The sequence below is a fragment of the Panthera onca genome, chromosome F1 (genome assembly GCF_046562875.1).
Source record: "Panthera onca isolate mPanOnc1 chromosome F1, mPanOnc1 haplotype 2, whole genome shotgun sequence".
NCBI classification, from domain to species: Eukaryota; Metazoa; Chordata; class Mammalia; order Carnivora; family Felidae; genus Panthera; species Panthera onca.
In genome coordinates this window covers 9,466,530-9,486,464 of record NC_138355.1, presented here as the reverse complement: position 1 = coordinate 9,486,464, position 19,935 = coordinate 9,466,530, and the positions used below count along the sequence as shown (strand labels likewise).

General features: G+C 42.3%; 1 protein-coding gene across 12 annotated transcripts in view; it reads left to right on the top strand.

The window, feature by feature from the left end:
* The window catches only part of SDCCAG8 (SHH signaling and ciliogenesis regulator SDCCAG8), a 245,777-nt gene that overhangs the window by 122,702 nt on the left and 103,140 nt on the right, over window positions 1–19,935 (top strand). The window contains exon 14 of one of the 12 annotated variants that reach the window (XM_078440955.2): window positions 10,781–10,952. The exons of the other annotated variants lie outside the window; for them this stretch is intronic. Coding sequence (XP_078297081.2) covers window positions 10,781–10,895 — 115 coding nt within the window. The 3' untranslated portion in view covers window positions 10,896–10,952. Of the gene's footprint in view, window positions 1–10,780; window positions 10,953–19,935 lie in introns of those variants that run through there. 12 annotated transcript variants of the gene reach the window in all.

Sequence of the window (19,935 nt, the reverse complement as noted above, 5' to 3'; positions counted from 1 at the left end):
AGGACCAGTTAGGGCAGAGTCAGCAACTACGGCCTGCAAACATGGCCTGTTGTCTATTTTGGGCCATGAGCTAAAAAGGGTTTTTATATTTTTAAATGGTTAGGGAAAAAAACAAAAGAAAAATAATGTTTTGTGACATGTAAAAATTATATATCCATAACTAAAGTTTTACTGGACACAGCCATGATTATCCCTTATGCATTATGTACTAAGACTATTATGGCAGAATTGAGTATGGTCCTCAAAACCTTAAAATATTTATCATCTGGCCCTTGACAGAGAAAATTTACCAACCCCTCAGTTAGGAGGCTGTACGGTTCAAGGAAGAAGGCAAGAGAGCTTGGACTATAAGGGTTCAAATATGTATTTATTTATTTATTTTTAATTATTTAATTTTTTAAATTTAGACAGAGAGAGTAGGAGACGGGCAGAGAGAGAGAGAGAGAGAGAGAGAGAGAGGAGAATCTCAAAACAAGCTCCACGCTCAGTGCAGAGCCTGACAGGGGCTTGATTCCATGACCCTGGGATCATGACCTGAGCCGAAATCAAGAGTTGGACACTCAACCAAATGTGCCACCCAGGTGCCCCCAAATATGTACTTAAAGAAGGTAAATGGAAGTTAATTGTAGATTGGCCGACAAAGAGACGCTTGACAAGGGCCTGGATTCAAATGTAAGTCCAGGGGTTAGTAATGAATCCTGGGCATGGCTTTGCCAGTAAAACAGAAGGAAAATAGCATCTTTAAGAAGCATTTAGGGTAGGGGCACCTGGGTGGCTCAGTTGGTTAAACACCTGACTTCAGCTCAGGTCTTCATCTCATGTTTCATGGGTTTGAGCCCGTGTCAAGCTCTGTGCTGACAGCTCAGAGCCTGGAGCCTGCTTCAGATTCTGTGTCTCCCTCTCTCTCTGCACCTCCCCTGCTCATGCTGTCTCTCTCTGTCTCCACTATAAATAAACATTAAAAAAAAAACAAAACAAAACAAACAGGAGGCATGGGGTAGCAAATGAGAGAGGCCAGAATTAAAGGTGACTCCCATGTTAACTGGATGAACCATTAGTTCAACTGGAAAACTTAAAAGGAGTAACAGAGAAAAATAATACACTGTGTTTTGGGACTTGAGTGGAGATGTGCACTGCAGGTCCAGTGTGAGGAGAAAGGTCAAGACCTGAGACTCTTCGCTGGATGCTTCGACATAAAGCTACTAGTTGTAGCCAAGGAGATGGGTGAAAGCACGAGAGGGCCATGCTTGTAGAGTAGGATGGAAAAGAGCCACCAGCCAAGGATACTGAAGGGGACATCAGGGCACAAGAGAACAAAACAGAGGGGCGCCTGGGGACGTCGAGAGCCCAACCTCGGCGCAGGTCATGATCTCAAGGTTTGTGAGTCTGAAGCCCGCATGGGGCTTGTTGCTGTCAGGGAAGAGCCTGCTTCTGATCCTCTGTCCCCCTCTCTCTCTGCCCCTCCCCTGCTCATTCTCATTCTCTCTCTCTCTCTCTCTCTCTCTCTCAAAAATAAATAAGGACATAATATAGAATGATGCACAGGATGGAATAACAAAGCCACATGCTTTTCTTAGGGCAGCCCCCTACCCAGGCGTCCAAGGGATACAAAGTGGAGTTTGGGAATCCTTTCCTGGGGCATTCGCTATCTTTGTAACTTTTGAAAAGTTACTTAATTCTTTGAACCTGCTTGCTTACCTATAAAATGAGGTTACAAACTGATTTTTGAGTTTCCTTCTAGCCCCAACAGTCAATGATTCTAACAGTAATTTAAGACACCCCATTATGAAGTGCCTTATTTCCTGACATTAGGCATTTAAATTGCTTGGAGTATTCTTTGTTTAAGACCTTTCCTTAGTTTGAATTTCAAAGATTTCATCGAAGCGTCCTTCATGCCTCCAATTTATTTATATTCATCGTAACTTAGGCTCTGCTGACCTCTCACAAGGGCCACGGAAACGTTCCCCTGTAACATCCTCCCAGTCTGTTCCTCAAGCCTCTGCCAGTTGAAGGTTTTTAAGCTCTGCTTTGACTCTGTCACCTGCTGCCGAAACCTTCCATTGGGTGGCGCTGCTTCAGAGGATTCAGACCACTGAGGGTAGTGCGGGGGGGCAGGTATCCAGCCCCTCCAGTTTTTTCCTCGCTTGCGTGCCAGTGACACAGACGAATTGCACACTTAGAATACCCCTATGACCTTCTCTAGCCCTATTGTAATCTTACCTTCCTTTCCAGGTCTGTCCAAAGTCCTGAGTTTTCCACTGTCGCCCTCCCAGATGGCCCTGCCACAGGGGAGCACATTTCCCTCTGAATCTTCCTTCCCACTCAGAGCTGAAGGCTCTGCCCCTGAGTGAATCCCTCCAAACAGGGACAAGGACAGTGAAAATCCGAAAAAAATGAATTAATACTCTGAAGGCTTTTAAGTACTTGCTTTTCTTCCCTTCTGGAATGAGGGTGGGAGGTCTTATTAATGTTCTATTTCTCCAAGCACCTGGCTCAGCCCTTTGCGAAGAGTTGGAGCTTAGTAAGTCATTACAGGGACGGCCAGTGTTTTGCAAGTTTATGACTATTCTTTCAACAGTATTAATACAGATATAGTATACTGATATGCTGAACATAATTATTATATTAATATATTGATATATTAATATAATTTAGTACATTGATATACTAAAATATATCAGGGTAAAAATGTAAGATGGAGGTAAGATGGAAATAGCTTTTTGTTTTCATTTTTAACTTTGTATGAACATACATTTTTTTTAAAAAAATTGTTTTTAATGTTTATTTATTTCTGAGACAGAGAGAGACAGAGCATGAGTGAGGGAGGGGCAGAGAGAGAGGGAGACACAGAATCAGAAGCAAGCTCCAGGCTCTGAGCTGCCAGCACAGAGCCCGACGCGGGGCTCGAACTCACAAACCATGAGATCATGACCTGAGTCGAAGTCAGTCTCTCAACTGACTGAGCCACCCAGGCGCCCCTGAACATACATGTTTATAGCAGGATCAAATGATAGACATTCTGACAATTCAAGTAGGGTTGATAAAGTATACCACAGCTCTCACCTAAATATGCTCCTTTAAAAACCTCTCTCTCTTTCCCTCTTAAACACACACACACTTCCAAATTAGCATTTTTTGTAATTGAGAGGTGGCCCCTCTGAAAGCAGTGCCTAATAAACATGATCGATAAGTGTATATAGCCTAGCATACATGAAAACAAAAGCGAGGCTTCCTTCTTCCAGTTATGTCTTTATTACTAGTCTTATTCAAATGACTTCTTCCTTTTCCATAACAAACTTTCAAACACATCTTAAAATATCTGCTCATTTATTTGCTCATTCCACGTGAAGCATATCCTATCGCAAGACACTGTGCCAGGGATGTTAGGAGGCAGAAATATAAAATAGCTTCAGATGCTGGCCCTCAGAAACTTACAGGCTGCTAGGGAAGAAAAGAAAATACACAGAGTTGGTGAGATAAATGAAAAGATCCAGAGGGGAGATTCCAGATAAAGTATTACAGGGACAGAGAACTGGACAGCGTCTTACGAGCTCAGCAGCATTTTGGAAGCAGGAAAATGGGAACGATGGGCATTCTGGGTAGGGGTGCACCTGTATGTACGAGAGTGAGTTAAATACATACAACTTGTTGTTTAAATATCTAAGAGTATCAGTCTCTGAGATGAAGAATATATCCATGTTAAGATCTACCTGGAACCATGCTACATGCGGTAGTTCTTTCAAAAATAAGAATAGGGGTAGTGGCTAGCGGCAATGGCCATCACTTACCGAACCCCTTCTGTGTTCCAGGATCTGAGCTCAGAGCTTTTAATTTGGTACCTCCCCCCTTATAGCTGTATAAGGTACAGGCTGTTTTACAGCTGAGGTAGGCAGGGTGCATAGAAGTAAAATGATTCATCTAAGGTCACACAGCTGACATGTTACAGAAGCAGGTTTTCAACCCCAGCAGCTTGCCTGGCACGCCTGTACCATTATCCATCCCGCTGTATTTCTGTGTAGATTACCAGGAAAAGGATTCATGCAGTTGTCCCCGAAAATACAACTGAAGAAATCAGCGGTGTAAATTTATGCTAGAAATAAGTGTTAGCTGCTCCCTTGTACACTGATATAAATACATGTCAGTGTGTTTTAATCTTGGCTTGGGTTTTTCGTAGGAAACAGTGTTTTCAGGTCATTATTTTGCCTTAGTCACTTAACATGTTATAATACAACTCTCATTCTCCTTCACTTTCTTCACTTCATTTTTACCCAAGAGGAAGGAGGGGCCTTTATAAAAAAGTGGAAATTCCTTCACATATTTGCTTTCGACATGTCCAAACATTTTTACAGAGCTACTGGGATTTCAATCCCTCTTGCAAGACTATCATTTACATCCATGCGGGTAGATTACTTTACGATACAATGTGTTAAAACAACCCATTTCAGAACGTTCATATGATTGCTGTTACACGCTTCTCCATCCCTACTGTACCTGTATCGAAGCATATTCTTCTGAATCCTGCGTCTTTTTCTCAGATCCGATCTGGAGGGGAATTACTGCAGGAAGCCTTCTGTTTACTTTCCAGAGAATTTGGAACTTGAGTGGCTCTGTGCAAAACACCAGGGAGACCAACCTGCCATCAAACCTGCAGGCTGAAGCTTCTCTCAGCAGGGCTACCTTTCAAATGTTTATTTCCTCTTTTATATAAAGGATGTTTTCAGTGATACCTACTTCAAAGACTTTCTCAGAGCAGGAAGCTCCGTGAGGCCCATAAAATGGGTATTCTGCTCTTCCCTCCTTTCCAGACCCAAAGGGGAAGATCTGACCTATGACCTGGAGAGATATTAACGTGAAATGTAGTATCTGTATCTTTTTGAAATTGAGAAGGGGTACAACAGGTTTTCCTGTTATGGTGGGTGGGTTACTTGGGGAAAGGTGATTAAGCTTCCTTTCCAGAACGTTGGAGAGCATTTAGCTTCCTTCCACATAACAATTATTGCAAATGCTTGTTGAATGTCAGGACTCTGGTTGAGGTAATTCCCAGAAAGAGGGAATTGAGTATTTACGTGAGTCTGATAATCAGCCCACATAAAATCCGGACGCACCTGGCCTCGGGCTTTCTTGGAGCAGGGACTCGGGGGTCACACCAGTCTGCTGTCCTTCCCTGCCAATCACAGGGCTGGGCTTCTTTCTGAATGTTGCCTCCTCCTTTCAGGTTCTTCCACACCATGGAGTCACGTCCTTCAGTCTGAACTGGAGGTAGAGGACATGCCCTTGATTTCAGACTGTAAGACTGGGGCATCCTAGCTTGTCATCTTCCAATTGCACAGCCACCCCTTGGATGCACACGGGTCATGTGCACACACACCCTTTTGGGAGCTGGGGGCCTGGGAGTCTCAGCAGAAGTGCCTGAGGAAGGGAGGAGAGTTGCACTGAGCAAGGAGAGGCGCTCTGGCTGGGGAGGAGTTCTGTACAGGGTTGCTTTGTGGTTTTAAGTGGAGAACTCTCAGAATACAAAAAGAGAGATGTAAAGGATGCATAAATGAGCATCTAGCACTAACCAGGCGCTGTGCCTGACTCCTGACAGCCTTGCGGCATGAAATGTGGCCTGTAAATTACGAGTCTGCGATAAATACAGAAATGGAGTGTTTGCAAACTTTTAGTTTATTTAAGTTTATTTATTTATTTTGAGAGAGAGAGAGCACGAGCAGGGGAGAGGCAGAGACAGAGGGAGAGAGAGGATCCCAAGCAGGCTCTGCCTGACGTGGGGCTCAAACTCACTTACTGTGAGACCACAACCTGAACTGAAACCAAGAGTCAGACACTTCACCAACCAGGCCACCCACGCACCCCGCAAACTTTTATTTTAAATTGCCACATTATCCAGTTATCCAAGTGCATGATCAGTGACCTTTAGTTTTTTTGTATGTTTAAATTTTTTTTAATTTTGCGGTAATTCATTTTTAGTCCATTTTATAAAACCAGTGCTTTGCAAAGAAGAATTAAAAAAAAAAAAAAAAAAAAAAAAACACCTTTCAGGGCACCTGGATGGCTCAGCCAGTTAAGCATCTGACTTCCACTCAGGTCATGATCTCACATTTGTGAGTTCAAGCCCCGTGTCGGGCTCTGTGCTGACAGCTCAGAGCCTGGAGCCTGCTTCGGATTCTGTGTGTGTGTGTGTGTGTCTCTCTCTCTGCCCCTTCCCCACTCACACTCTCTCTCTCTCAAAAATAAATACACATTTTAAAAAATTAAAAAAACAAAAAGCTTTCACACAAGAAGCTTGAACACTCTGCCTTCTCAGACCTTAGAGGAAGCCGGAGGAAGCTGAGGCATGAAATCCTGCAGCCGGGTAGGAAAGAAGGGGCCCGAGTGGAAGAGGCAGGCTTCGAACCAGGTCCGTCAGACTCCAGAGCCTGTGCTCTGAGGCTCCTGTTCACAAATAAGTGCAAAGACGTATTTCAAAGCTGAGTAGAAATGCCCTTTGGATTGCGGAACCTCAGTTCATAGGCCAGGAGGCGGGTCTCATGAACCATGTTTGGCATCTGGCTCAGGGGAGCAAATTGTCCGTAAACGTTGAATAACTTTGCCTCTGTTCTTTATTGTTAGGGGAAATTAAGAAGGAACTGTTCTCATTTTCAGGTGACAGACGGGCTCAGGCCAACAAACCAAACTTCCAACCTCTCCTCATTTGCAAAGGAGAGTCTAGAATATTGACGTGCCGTCTTGCTCAGTGAACTTCAGTTTTTTGGGTTTTTTTTTTCCCCTCCTGAGTTTTATTGAAGAATTTTTAGCCTCCAGTTTCCATTTAAAAGTTAAGCTTATTTTTTTTCCTTGTGCTCCTTTCATGAATAAATTAAGCAGAGAACGTGTCAAAAATACTTTTAAATGGATATATGTGCAACCAACATCTTCAAGTCTTGAAATAGATGGCCTTGGGACTGTTTTAAATTGCATCCTCTTTCCCTTCCCCCACCTGGTACCCGAGAGAACAGGCTGTCAGAGAGCCAGGAAAGCAAAGGCGTTTCATTCTGCCCTGGTGGACACCATGTTGCCTGAGCCCCTTCTCTCCACCTGTTTGATGGACTAAGACCCGGGGTCTCGGGGCAGCCCCGGGGCGGGAGAGGTTGGAGCCAGACGCTGCCAGAGAACGTGTGTCTGCGGGTTCTGCTTAAGTTTCCCTGGCTCGCTCGTCTCGGCTCCGTGAAGCCCGAATGTGTGTGCAATGAAAATCGACGCTGGGGATGTCTCTTCTTCTCCCCTGCCACACAGGCCCACAGCCTGGAGCATGGTGGTGGTGGCAGCCAACTCATTTTCTGGAGAAGCCCAGAGGAAACAGAGAAAGGACTGCCCACAGCACTTGCCTGACTCAACAACAATGAACATCAAGTTCAGTGAAAATAGGAGGGGGGGGAGAAACAGGCTAAAACAAAATACGGTGGTTTCAGTACCTCTAAATAGGAATATTTTTCTAAAAGAGAGCTCTGATCTCCAAGATTCATTTAAGGTAAATTAAAACAATGTAACTTGACGTCTAATTTCTTCTTAAACACCTCTTCCTAATTGGAAGTGTTGCCTAGACCAATTACCAGGCATTACTTACTTGTTATTTAATGTTTTCCTGGTACCCACGAGTAGATTGTATAGTGATTCATTGATGTGAAATGTTGGAATCAAAGCTCATTTTTAGGGTCCTGAGAAAGGAAGAGGTCTGAGGAATATCCAGTTTCACTCAGTGCCCACCTGGGGCCATGTCTCAGCAGGGACCAGGGCCCAGTGCAAGTTAAACACGTTTTTATTAAGCTACTACTCTGTTAGATCGGCTTAGCAGACAGTGTAGCTCCCTGAATTCAGGAACTCAGAGCGGACACCAAATGGGTCGGAAAGCATTTGGAAGCAGTGTGTAAAGCTGGTATCCAGCTGAGGGGAACACTGTTCCACCTTGGCTCTGGGTGACCTCTCCACAGCGGGCCCCAGTCACCTGAGGGAGGGCAGAGAACCAGGCAGAGTATGAAGGGATTCCTTAGGGAGGGCACCAGTGTCTGGTCACGTATCCCTCCAACACCTATATTGTGTCTACCCCCACACCCCCAAGAAGCCTATCTCCAGCCAGATTTACCAAAAGAATCCAGCCTGTGTCAAGAGTGTAATTATTCTAAATATAACTATACCAACAAAAGAAGGATATCAAACAAAGTTAACAGGTCACTATTGGGATATATGCAAAGGGTGGAGGTGGGGGCGGGGTGTTCAAGATGAGGCATTAAGAGTGGGTTTTAGCAGGTTCAAGGTTGGTTTTCCAGCAGCTAGTCTGAAGTGTGGTTCACCAGCCTGGGCATAGCTTGACTTTCACACTAGCGCTGGTTGTTTCTGAGGATCTCCTGTCCCCTTGGGAAAAAGTCTCCCACCGTACTTTATTTACTACAGATCTTAACTGTAATTTTAGGAGGATAAATGTGAGTATGAATATCACTGAGACGCAATCAGGGCTCTGTAAATCTTGAGGCGTCACTCATCTGCTCAGGGATGACGCCACCGATACGAACTCGTGTAAAGTAAATTTGTTAGCAGGCACCACGCGTTGCTCAGTCTAGAAAACTTCAGGGCCATTGAGGCAAGGTCAGATTAGGCAAGTCCTTTTATGGCAAGGCGGTGGTGGTGACAAGTCAGGGACACCGAGAGAATGTATTGTTAAATATACGACTTCCCGTGTGCTCACTCCTCAATGGCTCTCTTTGTCTTTGGAGGAGAACCACCTTGCCGCTCCCGACAGTAACTGTTTGTCAAGCAAGAAATAATGAAAGCGGCCCCTGCAAAGTTGGATATCTTTAAGCTCTGTCCTTAATGCACTGATGACAGTTCTGGATTCTGAACCTGTTTCTGAAATAAAGCATCGATTCAGGATCCGTCGCTATTGAATAGGTCCACAGTGTTTGGCTGAGGAAAGATGAGGATTATATTAAGGAACGATAAAATTCATGCACGGTGGAAACAGAGCCCATTTCGGAACCGTAGAGGAGCCCCAATTCAGATCTTGCGCTCAGACTGATTTGCACAAAGGGTTATCTGTTCAAAGTGGAAGAAAAGAATGACAGCATGAGACAACTCACGTAACTAATAAACTTTTGAGACGCTGTTTCATATGTTTGCTTTTCATTAAATTCGGGAACGGTTGCGACGTTGTTGTGATTCAGTCAACATTTATTCCTATCTGTTTTTCATATACAAAGGCTTAGGGATGCCAGAAAATAAACTGTTAACGGAGAATTAACTTCTTTGGCATGCTTTCATACTTATCTTCCAAATTAAAGAAAATGAAATGGGCAGAAACAGAGTGTAGATTACCTCCTTTTTGTCAAAAATGGTGGGAATTTGAAAATTAATAATAAAAAAGGGAACAGATGCAGTAACATGCCAGAGGGAGATTAATGTGGAGAGTAAAATCTGTGAGCAACAAAACTGAAGCAAACTGAATCAGTGGGAGGTGGTTGTACAATCAAAATCAGGATAAAAGAGAAATTACAAACAACCCTGCACTTGTCAAAGTAGTAGTAATGAAAGCCTGACTCTGCCAGCAGTGAGAACCTGTGTTAGCACTTTGGGGTAAGGATAGTAGCCGGGTGCCAGGTAGGAGGGCAGTGTTAGGTTCCTGGGCAACAGCCATCTTGTGTCGAACAGATGGCGCCGAAAGCTGGCAGGGGAGGGGCTCCTTAGCAGAACTAATCAGACAGTAACAGATAGGGCAGCTGGGAAGACTGACCACAGAGAGGGAGTCTGCGGGGTAGCCGAGTGCCATGATGTCTGCAGTGGTGTGCCCATTGGTCTGAGATAAGACCTTGCAATGTCTTTCCCATCCACGGAAGAGCAGGAACTTTTGTTCAAGAAGAAAAATGGAGTGGAACGGTAGCACAGTTGGGGGCGGGGGTGGGTTCTCGGGGTAGGAACTGAGAAGGGAAGGCTGGGCCATCTCGAAATTTGTGGTGGGGGTCTGCAGTCCCAGCCTCCACGCAACCTTGGTTTTCGCCGTCTGTGCCCTTCCGCCGTCCTGATGTGTCCAGGGTGGCAACGTGGAATGATCACTTTATGTATTTTATGCATCAGAGAGTTTCCGGGATCAAGGCTGTACTTACAATCAGAGGAGACTCTTTGCTATGATTTCTACCACCTAGGTCTCTAACAAATGAAAACCCAAACCAACATACGGTGCGTGCGTTTGTGCTTGGTGATTTCTCATGACCTGATTGATACCGTTATTGATTCAGAGCAGCTCGCCTTCTTTTCTTTTCCCTGTAACTGCGGGTTGAACGTCAAGACGTTGGGCATAAATCCGAGCCCCAAACCTTAAAACAAAAGTAAGATTAAGTCTTTCTGACAGAAAGGAAGGTGAAAACGATCTATTAAATTCAATAACTTAATTAAGGAATCCTTTCTTTTTAAAATCTAGAGTTGGGACCTTCAGGTTAAAACTATTACTTTAACAAAGAAATGCAGATCTCCTACATCTGTTTTTGAACTAGTATATTTCCCTCTCTCTCTCTCTCTCTTTTTACAGAAGCTTTGTAGCTTGGCTCAATTTATTCATTTTGGAGGGGGAGGGGGAAACGTTACCAGGATTTGAAATAGGTGGTATAACATAGCCATATGCTATTTATGCAGCAGTTTCTGCAATAAATCTAATTTGGTCCTGTCAAAAAATTAGACTTATTTGATACAGCAGCACATTAGTAAATGATTGTGGCAGATTTAAAGTTGACATTTAGTCTCTCCTCACTCTGAGCAGAATCTCGCAGATCTGCCTCTTCCCCCTTGATCGACTCTATGAAAATGTCTCAGTTCTTTGTCCTGCGGTCCCGCAGATATTTTCACATCCAAGAGAAGGTCTTGCCTTAAGGTAACTGAGGAAGGGGGCGGAAGAAGGAATAGCCTCTGTTTTTAAAAGACTCCGTGAATAGATGGGCAGAAAAATCAATACACCAGAGGAAAACTCATTGTGTTTTCATCATTTTCAGTTCTTAGAAAAGCAGAACTGTTAGTCTCATTCAGAATGTAGATAAATTAAGGAAGGTCAAATTCTCTGTTACGGAGTTGAAATATTTTTACCTTCCGTCCTACGTCCATATGCTGTTTGAGGAAAACTCCTATCAGAGAATGCGGATGACATCAGCTCTCTGCCTTTACCTAGCAGGGCCCTTAGAAGCTGCTCCACTGCTCTCTCCTGCGCCCTGGCACAGCCCTGCCTCAGTGCCGCTCGATTTTTCCTGTAAAATGTGTGTTTCAGGTGTTGGTATCAAACTATCTCCAACTTTCTCCCAGCTTTTCCGTTTAAAACATAAAATAAGCCTAGTACACATTAGGCAGATGAATGTTAACAGTATTCTCTGAATTCCTTCAATGAGTCCCTTTGGAAAAGTAATCGAGATATTCTTTCCCTTTCCTTTTTCTTACGTGCTTCTGGAGGGGAGAAGTGTGTGCGCGTGTGCACATTCCCGCATCTGTGCGTGAGCATAAGTGATGTGAGACTGAGTGGTTTTTCATTTGTTTACATTCTTACCATATACATTTTCCGAAACCAGCCTACGAGTGTGTTTCTGAAACGCAGTCAGCTAAGAATGAAGCGTTCCTTCACGGTGATTTAAGCAGCCCTGTGAAACTGGCATTCTGCTCACACCTCTTTCTTGTATATAGCAAAGCAGCCCATGGAAGTGATCAAATTACCGGGACTCTTTCCGTGCTATTCAGAAGCAGGCATCCAGGTAACCGAACTACCCTCAAGCACAGATCACACTCCAGGGAAAAAAAAAATGCCCAGAAAAAGAGCAAACAAACCTGCCGAGTGAATTAGATGCTAGTTCTGAAATTTTCTCCACACGAAAATTATTTAGAAATCATGTTTTGGGGGAATTGAAAGAAGGAAGCACCTCAAAGAATCCACATTTTGCGTCCAAAAATCCACATATTAAATTACATAATATATATTAGATCAGAATGATTTATATAGGACATAGGGCATTTTGGAGATTCGTAATAAAATTGAAATTCGAGCTAAAAAAGAATGTCTCAGCCCTCGGATTTGAAGCTGTCTCTGTCGGGTTTTGTTTTGGCTTTTATATTTAGCATCACAACAGTTTTCCTTAATACATCTGAAGAATTGTTCTGAGAAAGTCTTTTTTGTAAATTGTAAATATTTAATCAATCAAACCCTTAGGATTCATATTTTAAATTACTTGTTTTTAGACTGCTTTTATTAATGAAACCTGCTTGCAATTTTATGTCAATGGCAAAAGCCTCAATTTTTATCTTTTCTGAAAAGAAGTCAGAAAATTTTCCTGACTTGATTAATGGTACTTAATAAAAGCCTGTACAATAGGATTAAGTCTTGGGATAATTCTTCCAAATGTAAAAGCAGCTTATGAACGAAGTACCATCCAGGTTTACAGTTAGCTTCACATTTGTAACAGTGCTTTGGCTAAAATTTGTGCCATCTACTTCCTCCTAAAAAAAAAAAAAAAAGTGATCTCCCTTTTTCTTCTAAGAAAATTGAATCGAGTCTTTGGTTTGTCTTTTTCCTAAAGAATACAGTTGCCTAAAATACCGGTAAGGAATTCAGCATCAAGTGATTTCATGTCCGATTTATGAAAGGAGGGCAATTACTTGCTAGCTGTGGATGGATGACAGAATAAATTCAGTTGAGAGTATAATTTTCACCTAATTTTGATGAGTTAAATTTTTTTCACAGAACTGGCCTATTGGTACAACTTACATTTCTTTAGATAGATGGTGTGTTTGTTGGGCAACATATATTTATTTGAATATTATTGAAGCCGAATTGTTCCTTTTTTAAATGATGGAATTTAAAATACACTTGATTTGTATATCCTGGGTTCAGTTTCTCAAAGCAGTAATGGAGCTGTGTGTTAATATATAGCTTATAATTGAAATGGTACATATTTGTACATTGTAAGCATGTCAGTGTAAAATTTCTTAATTGGAATACTCTTTCCCTTGGCTAATTCATTAGTGAAAATATTTATTCCTCAAGTTAATGCTGTATAGTACGAAGCAATTTTTGCATAGTGTAAACTTGTTTACGATATTTTGATTTCACTTTAAAACTTTTATTTTGCTTCTTATACATATAGTTCATACTTGATATAATGAGTGCAGACACACATGAAGGAAATACATATCAGCTGTCTGGTTTTACAAATGATCATTAAAATACCACGTCTTACTACTTTGACTCCAAATTATTGTCTTCCCGAACCCAAAAGTAATTTTCACAAGTGCATTACACAACAGAACTTCATCTTCTGCTGGTTAGCCGGAGAGGATTTAAATCCGTGCCGACAGTTCATTTGACAATGACCTTGAGGGGCTTTGCTTCTTGAAGAAGAAAGCAGAAGCTTGCGGTAAACAAAGTTCACTTCTGACAGATGGATTGAATGACAGAAAGGTTGCGAGTGCCAGAATAGCCCTGGCAGAGGAGGAAATGTTCAGTGGAATCCAACAGGAGAGGAGGTGTGAACAGGTGCAGGGTTGCTGACGGAAGGGGAACCAGATGGAGGGAGCCACAGCCAGTTTATTTAAAGGAAAAGGCAGAAAACATTGAAAGGCTGTGCGATCAGTGGCTAAAAGTGTTCATAGAGGAAGGTAAAAATTCACAAAGCAAAACTGCACAGTGGGGTAGCTAACACTTAGCATAATGGTAGTAATTTGTGAGTTTAGTTTGGAAGTTGCAATTGAAACACATTCATCTTGGCTCTTGACACCATCAAGTATAGATATTTGAGAGTTGTTTATTTTTTTTTTAAGTTTCTAAGCTTTTTTTAATCCATCCATTAATTTAATTTTTTCCAGCCAGAAGCTCCGTTGTGATAATACCAAAATTGTGTCGTCAGCTAGGAAAAGAAAAAAAAAAATTTTTAAGTGAAGGTTAACATTCCATTCAGATGGATCTTGTGATGCCTTAGTTTTGTTCACATATGGGAAGCAAATGCACTCACTGTTGGGTGACATCTGTAATATCTAAGAAATTTGCAACGTTGGAATAGATGCTGTTGGTTGCTTTTGTTGTTCGGAGTCTCTGTTCATTTTGTGAAGTCCAGTTTGATTGTTGCAGTGGGATTAATGCTCTCTAAAATACATATTTGCCTGTCTGATCTGCAGGTTAATTTCTGTTGCTGGGGTTGCCCTGGTTTTCACTGACTTTCCGTGACCTGCCTTCAGGCAGACACCTGCAATCTCAAGAGTCATTTGCAATACAAACAGTATATAGCAGAGCAAGGATGGAGGGCTCTCCTATTTTCTTAGACCTATTAAAATTAAACTTTCTGCAAACCAAAGACCTCCTTGCGAATCCCCTGCCTGGTCGCATCACGCATGCCGTTTTTGTGGGCCCTCGTCTACCACTGTTGTCCTTGAGAAGTTTCCTACGTTACATTACTGATAAGGCGATGCCAATAGAGGAGGAGCTGAAGCAGCCCCCAAGAGAAATGATGAAAGTGCACGATTATGTTGAGGTTTTAAAAATCTGGTAATTGATCCACAAGAGTTCCTGCACACTTTTCACAAAGATGCAATACTCAGAGTGTATTCAGCAAGCACCGTATTCACATGTATTCACATTCCCCGTCTCAGAGCAGCCTGGATCAAATAGATTATGGTGGAGTCGGGTGGGTGTTTCAGAACATTCTGATTTTAGAGATCACATCCATGGCATAGCATGCTTTTGTCAGTGCAAAGAAAGAACTGAAATCTGACTAGTAATTATAGAAGATGTTTGTTTACGCCTGTGTTGTTTATGGAGATCCATGCTCTTGGTCATTGTTTTTTTTTTTTTTTTTGAGACTGAATGAGGCTATACACAACTGTATATTTGAAGGAAAAATCGTAAATGGTTTCTTCTCACAAAAGGAAATTGATCATCTGTATTTAAAATCAGCTCCAAAACGTGCCTGTTTCTCCCCACTTGTTAAGAAGTTTTCATCTAATAAATGTTCTTTATTAATCTAAAATTTTACATAAAACTGATTACAGCATACTTGCTTTAATCGTAATGTATTGATTCTGCCATCTCTTCTATCATAGCTCCTGAATACCTTTATACAATCCTTTTTATAACAATATAGAGCCTTTGTATGATAATGTAAAAAAACGAGCACTGACCTGCTGTGTAACATAACACCATGAAACTCACCTGAGTGATGGGATACAAACTGAAAGGCTGTAAAAAGAAACTGCAACAATGAGTCATCATTTGATACGTCACAAATTAAATTGCAAAGCTCTTTATAGGTAGAACTGATAGCTTTCCAGAAATATGTAAATTAATTGTACTTAGCATAATGTCTTATGTCATGGGGGTCTTGAAATTTTTTGAATGATGGGATAATGGGTTGATTACTGTTAAATAGGCATTCATTCAACACTAGGTATACAGCTGCTGTAGATTTTTTTTTAAAAAAATTGTTTTAATGTTTGGGGTACCTGGGTGGCTCAGTCGGTTGAGCGTCCGACTTTGGCTCAGGTCATGATCTCACGGTCTGTGAGTTCGAGCCCCGCATCGGGCTCTGTGCTGACAGCTCAGAGCCTGGAGCCTGCTTCGGATTCTGTGTCTTCCTCTCTCTGCACCTCCCCTACTCATGCTCCATCTCTCTCTCTGTCTCTCTGTCAAAAATAAATAAACTCAAAAAAATTGTTTTAATGTTTATTTTTGACAGAGAGAGAGACAGTGCAAGCAGGAAAGGGGTAGAGAAAGAGGGAGACACAGAATGTGAAGCAGGCTCCAGGCTCTGAGCTGTTGGCACAGAGCCCTATGCAGGGCTCGAACTCATGAGCTGTGAGATCATGACCTGAGCCAAAGTTGGACGCTCAACCAACTGAGCCACCCAGGCGCCCCTGTGATGGACATGTTTCTAAGGATCGATAATTTCTTGTTGGGATATGTTGGCAACATTGTGGGCAAATGTCAAGTCGAAGCAAAAAGCCTTTTGCTCAATTTTTTCATATGGCTAGAGGATGTTTTCTAATTAATTAATTAATTTTTTACATTTATTTATTGAGAGACAGAGACAGAGCGTGAGCAGGGGGAGGGGCAGAGAGAGAGGGAGACACAGAATCCGAAGCAGGCTCCAGGCTCTGAGCTGTCAGCCCAGAGCCCAATGCGGGGCTCGAACTCACGAGCTGCAAGATCATGACCTGACCCAAAGTCGGACGCTTAACCGACTGAGCCACCCAGGTGCCCCTTTGCTGTAGGTTTTTTAGATGAAGAGGGTGTGATCCTTCTTTACAGTATCTAACAACCTAGTGGACAGGGTGTACGTGTGTGTGTGTGTGTGTGTGTGTGTGTGTGTGTGTGTGTGAAATCTAGAAAACAGTATTTAGATTTAGAAACCTTCCTTAACTCACATTGTGAGTGGATGAATTGTGAAACTACCCATCTAGTCCAACCCTCATTCTCTTGTGTGACAACTGAGGTGCAGTGAGGCTCAGGGACTTGCCCAAGGTCAACTGTTCTTCGTGGAAGCCAAATGTGGGCTCTCCATCCCCTTGCTCTTAGTTCAGTGCTCCTTTTGGTAGTCCACGTTATATGCCCCTGGTATTCAGTGATAATAGGACTGGTCTGAATAAACCTATCAAAATCTTTCTGTGGAAGTCTTGCACAACATGTTGCTGAAAGGAAAAATAAGTCTCTTTTTGGACCTTCCCACATGGTTACTGGTTCTTGAAACAAACAAATAAAAGAGCTGTACCTTACAAACAACAATTAAAACTTTTGGAACATTACTCACATTGACTCCCTTAATCTCCACAAGAGCCTTTCAGGTAGATTCTGCCATGAGGCCCATTTTACAGATAAGAAAACTGAGTTGAATGGAGGCTACTACCTTGACCAGGGTCACAGTACTGGCAATTAAGTAGAGTAGGGATTCAGGCCTCAGCAATTAGGCTCCCGGACAGGTTTATGCATTATACTTCCTATATTGCCTGTGATGGTAGGTGTTGTGAGAAAATCAATCCTGTGACCACTTCCTTTTGGAAAGTTAAATTAAATAGGCTTCTTGACAGCCTTCAAAATGCTCACTAACGCACACTGTGACTCTTCGAGAGGAATTTCTATTTTCAGTATTTCCCAAATGTATATGACTCATGGAAACTCTTCCATTAAATCTCCACATTCTCTCCCAGGAATCAGGTTTTTTAGGAATACACTTTGTGGGGGGCGCCTGGGTGGCTGTGTGGGGGTTGGGTGTCAGATTCTTGATTCTGGCTCAGGTCATGATCTCACAGTTCATTGGATCAAGCCCTGCATCAGGCTCTGTGCTCACAGCACAGAACCAGCTTGGGATTCTCTTTCTCCTCTGTCTCTGCCCCTCCCCAGCTCGTGTGCATGTGCTGTCTCGCTCTCTCTCAAAATAAGTAAGTAAACATTAAAAAAGAGAAACACACTTTGGGAAAAACTAATCTAAATTAATTTGTGGTGGGGTGACAGAATTACCACATGGGAAGTGTTTTTATCAGTACCTCTAGAACTTGTCTCCCTGGCCCTGCCCCCTACCTCCCGTTCATGCAGAGAGCAGGTGGGTGGGTACCCTTCAGTTTGGGTTGTCTGTCCTCCAAAGCGGGGCGAGCGTCGGGGAGCATCTCTGACCATTACTTGAGCGGTTAGCTGTGCCAGAGTCACATGACAATGACTCCTTCCATGGCTACCATTTCAACTTGGCCTTTGTCTGGTAATAGCTCTTGAAAATAAAGGTGACAAGTAACTAGTTGATCAGATTTAGGAACCTCTCAGAGCCTGACTCTTGGAATCAGATTTCATAGAATAAAATATTATGGATGCTTTCGGATATAAATCCTTTCAGACAAACTTCTGCTGGGGATTATTGGCACAGATTCAGGGTATGGGCCCCTAAATCGGACTCTGAAAGAGAGCTTATTCTCCTTCAACTCTTGCTATACCAATATTCCTCCCCTCTAAGTGTATCTTTTCCTGTAGTCTGAAGAAATGGAGCAACTCATGGATAGTAAGCTCTAGAAGTTGAGAAGTTTAGCACTCCTAATGTGTTAATTTTCCTGTAAATACACTTGGAGGTGCCTATAATTTGTAATTACTTCCAGCAGCTCCTATTGGTAAGATTTTCGGTAAATAATGATGTTGCAGTGATAATGATGGCTGGGACTGGGCTTTCTATGTGTAGTCCTGGCTTTCCCACCCACCCCTCCCCTTCCCTTTTCTGGGTTCTTGAATTCTGTTTCTTCCAACAGATAAACTCCAGCAATTTTTGTAGAGAGTTGAAACCATTCATTGGCTTATCTGAATCCCACAAAGTATAGATTATGTTTTGCAGTGAGCGAAAACTACAAAGGCCACAGATTAGCTCACCAAGTGGTGGGATAGTTTATTAAATTGGCTGACAAGCTGATGGACGAATACGGCTACATCGTCCTCTTAATCAACTTTGAAAGTGCTGGTTTTTAGTAGAACCAAGTAATGAATGATACAAGGTTGATTACTGGTGATTCAGGGACGAAACCTGTGGGGAAAAATCTCTTAGAGAATCTGTTATTTCCCACGTAACAATTATAGAAATACTATTAAACGATAAAGATTTTCCAACCGTATGCACATTAACTTATTAGGAGTCTTAATGCGTGTTCATAACTGGATATTTTTCTATAATTTGCCAGCTTGGCTGTATGGAATAATTTTTTAATATGCTTTATAATTTAATTTTAATTATGAATATGTATTTTGGGAGGTGCTTCAAACCAGATTTGATTTTTTTCAAAGATCTCATTGCTTACATTTGTGTAATATGGTAACTGCTTCAGCTTCAGCTGTTCTTAGCTTTCTGTCGTAATTCTCCTTCATTTCTCCTTTCAAGCGATGGTGACTGGCTGACTTAAATGAGAAATTTGGTTTAAAAAATGTCATTTTAATAGTTTTTGCTCTTTAGAAAAATTATGTGATTTGATATCTTCATGAGGCATTTAAAGTTAGCAGGTTTTGGCCACATGGTTATTTTGATTTGTGCTACATCAGGATTAAAAATGATTCTGTGCTCTGGGGGAGTAGACGAAGGAGTTATGCTCAAGCCCCCACTGTCCAATGTAAATATAAGGAGAGCCACAAAATGCAAACCACATACTTAATTAAACATCTCCAAAAAGCTGTATTTTATTTCTTTTTTTAAATTTTGTTTTAAGTTCATTTATTTGTTTTGGGAGAGAGAGAGAGAGCACACGGGAGGAGCAGAGAGAGGGGGAGAGAGAGAGAGAGAGAGAGAGAGAGAGAGAGAGACAATCGCAAGCAGGTTCTGCACTGTGACAGTGCAGAGTCTGATGCAGGACTTGAACTCACGAACCATGAGATCATGACCTGAGCCCAAATCAAGAGTCAGTCACTTAATCGACTAAGCCACCCAGGCCCCCTAAATAGCCATATATTAAAAGGTGAAATTAATTCTAATAGTTTATTTAACTCAATATAGCAAATAGTATCCTTGAACATGTAATCAATAAAAATTAATCAGATTTTTCTGCTTTCCTACTCCCGCGCCCCCCCCCCCCCCCCCAGCCCCACCAATTCTCCACAGTCCGGTGCATATTATTTACACATACAGAGCATCTCACTTCAATCTAGCCACGTGTCAGGTGCACGGCAGCCACATGTGGCCTGTGGCTGCTGTATGAACCATTGGAACCCTAAGCCCTTGTTTTCAGTTTTCCCAGCTTCCCCACAACACCCAGTATGGATGCCATTGGGTTTCTCATGAGCATAAACCCTGAATTCTCTTTGTACAATAATTGGCATCATTCTATAAAAACAAGAAAATCATGTCAGCTTCTTCTGTAATTTTGGAGCCAGGAGCTAGGCCTGTCTTTGATTAGTCCTTTTCTGAAAGACTGCCACTTGGAGCAGGACGGGGAGGA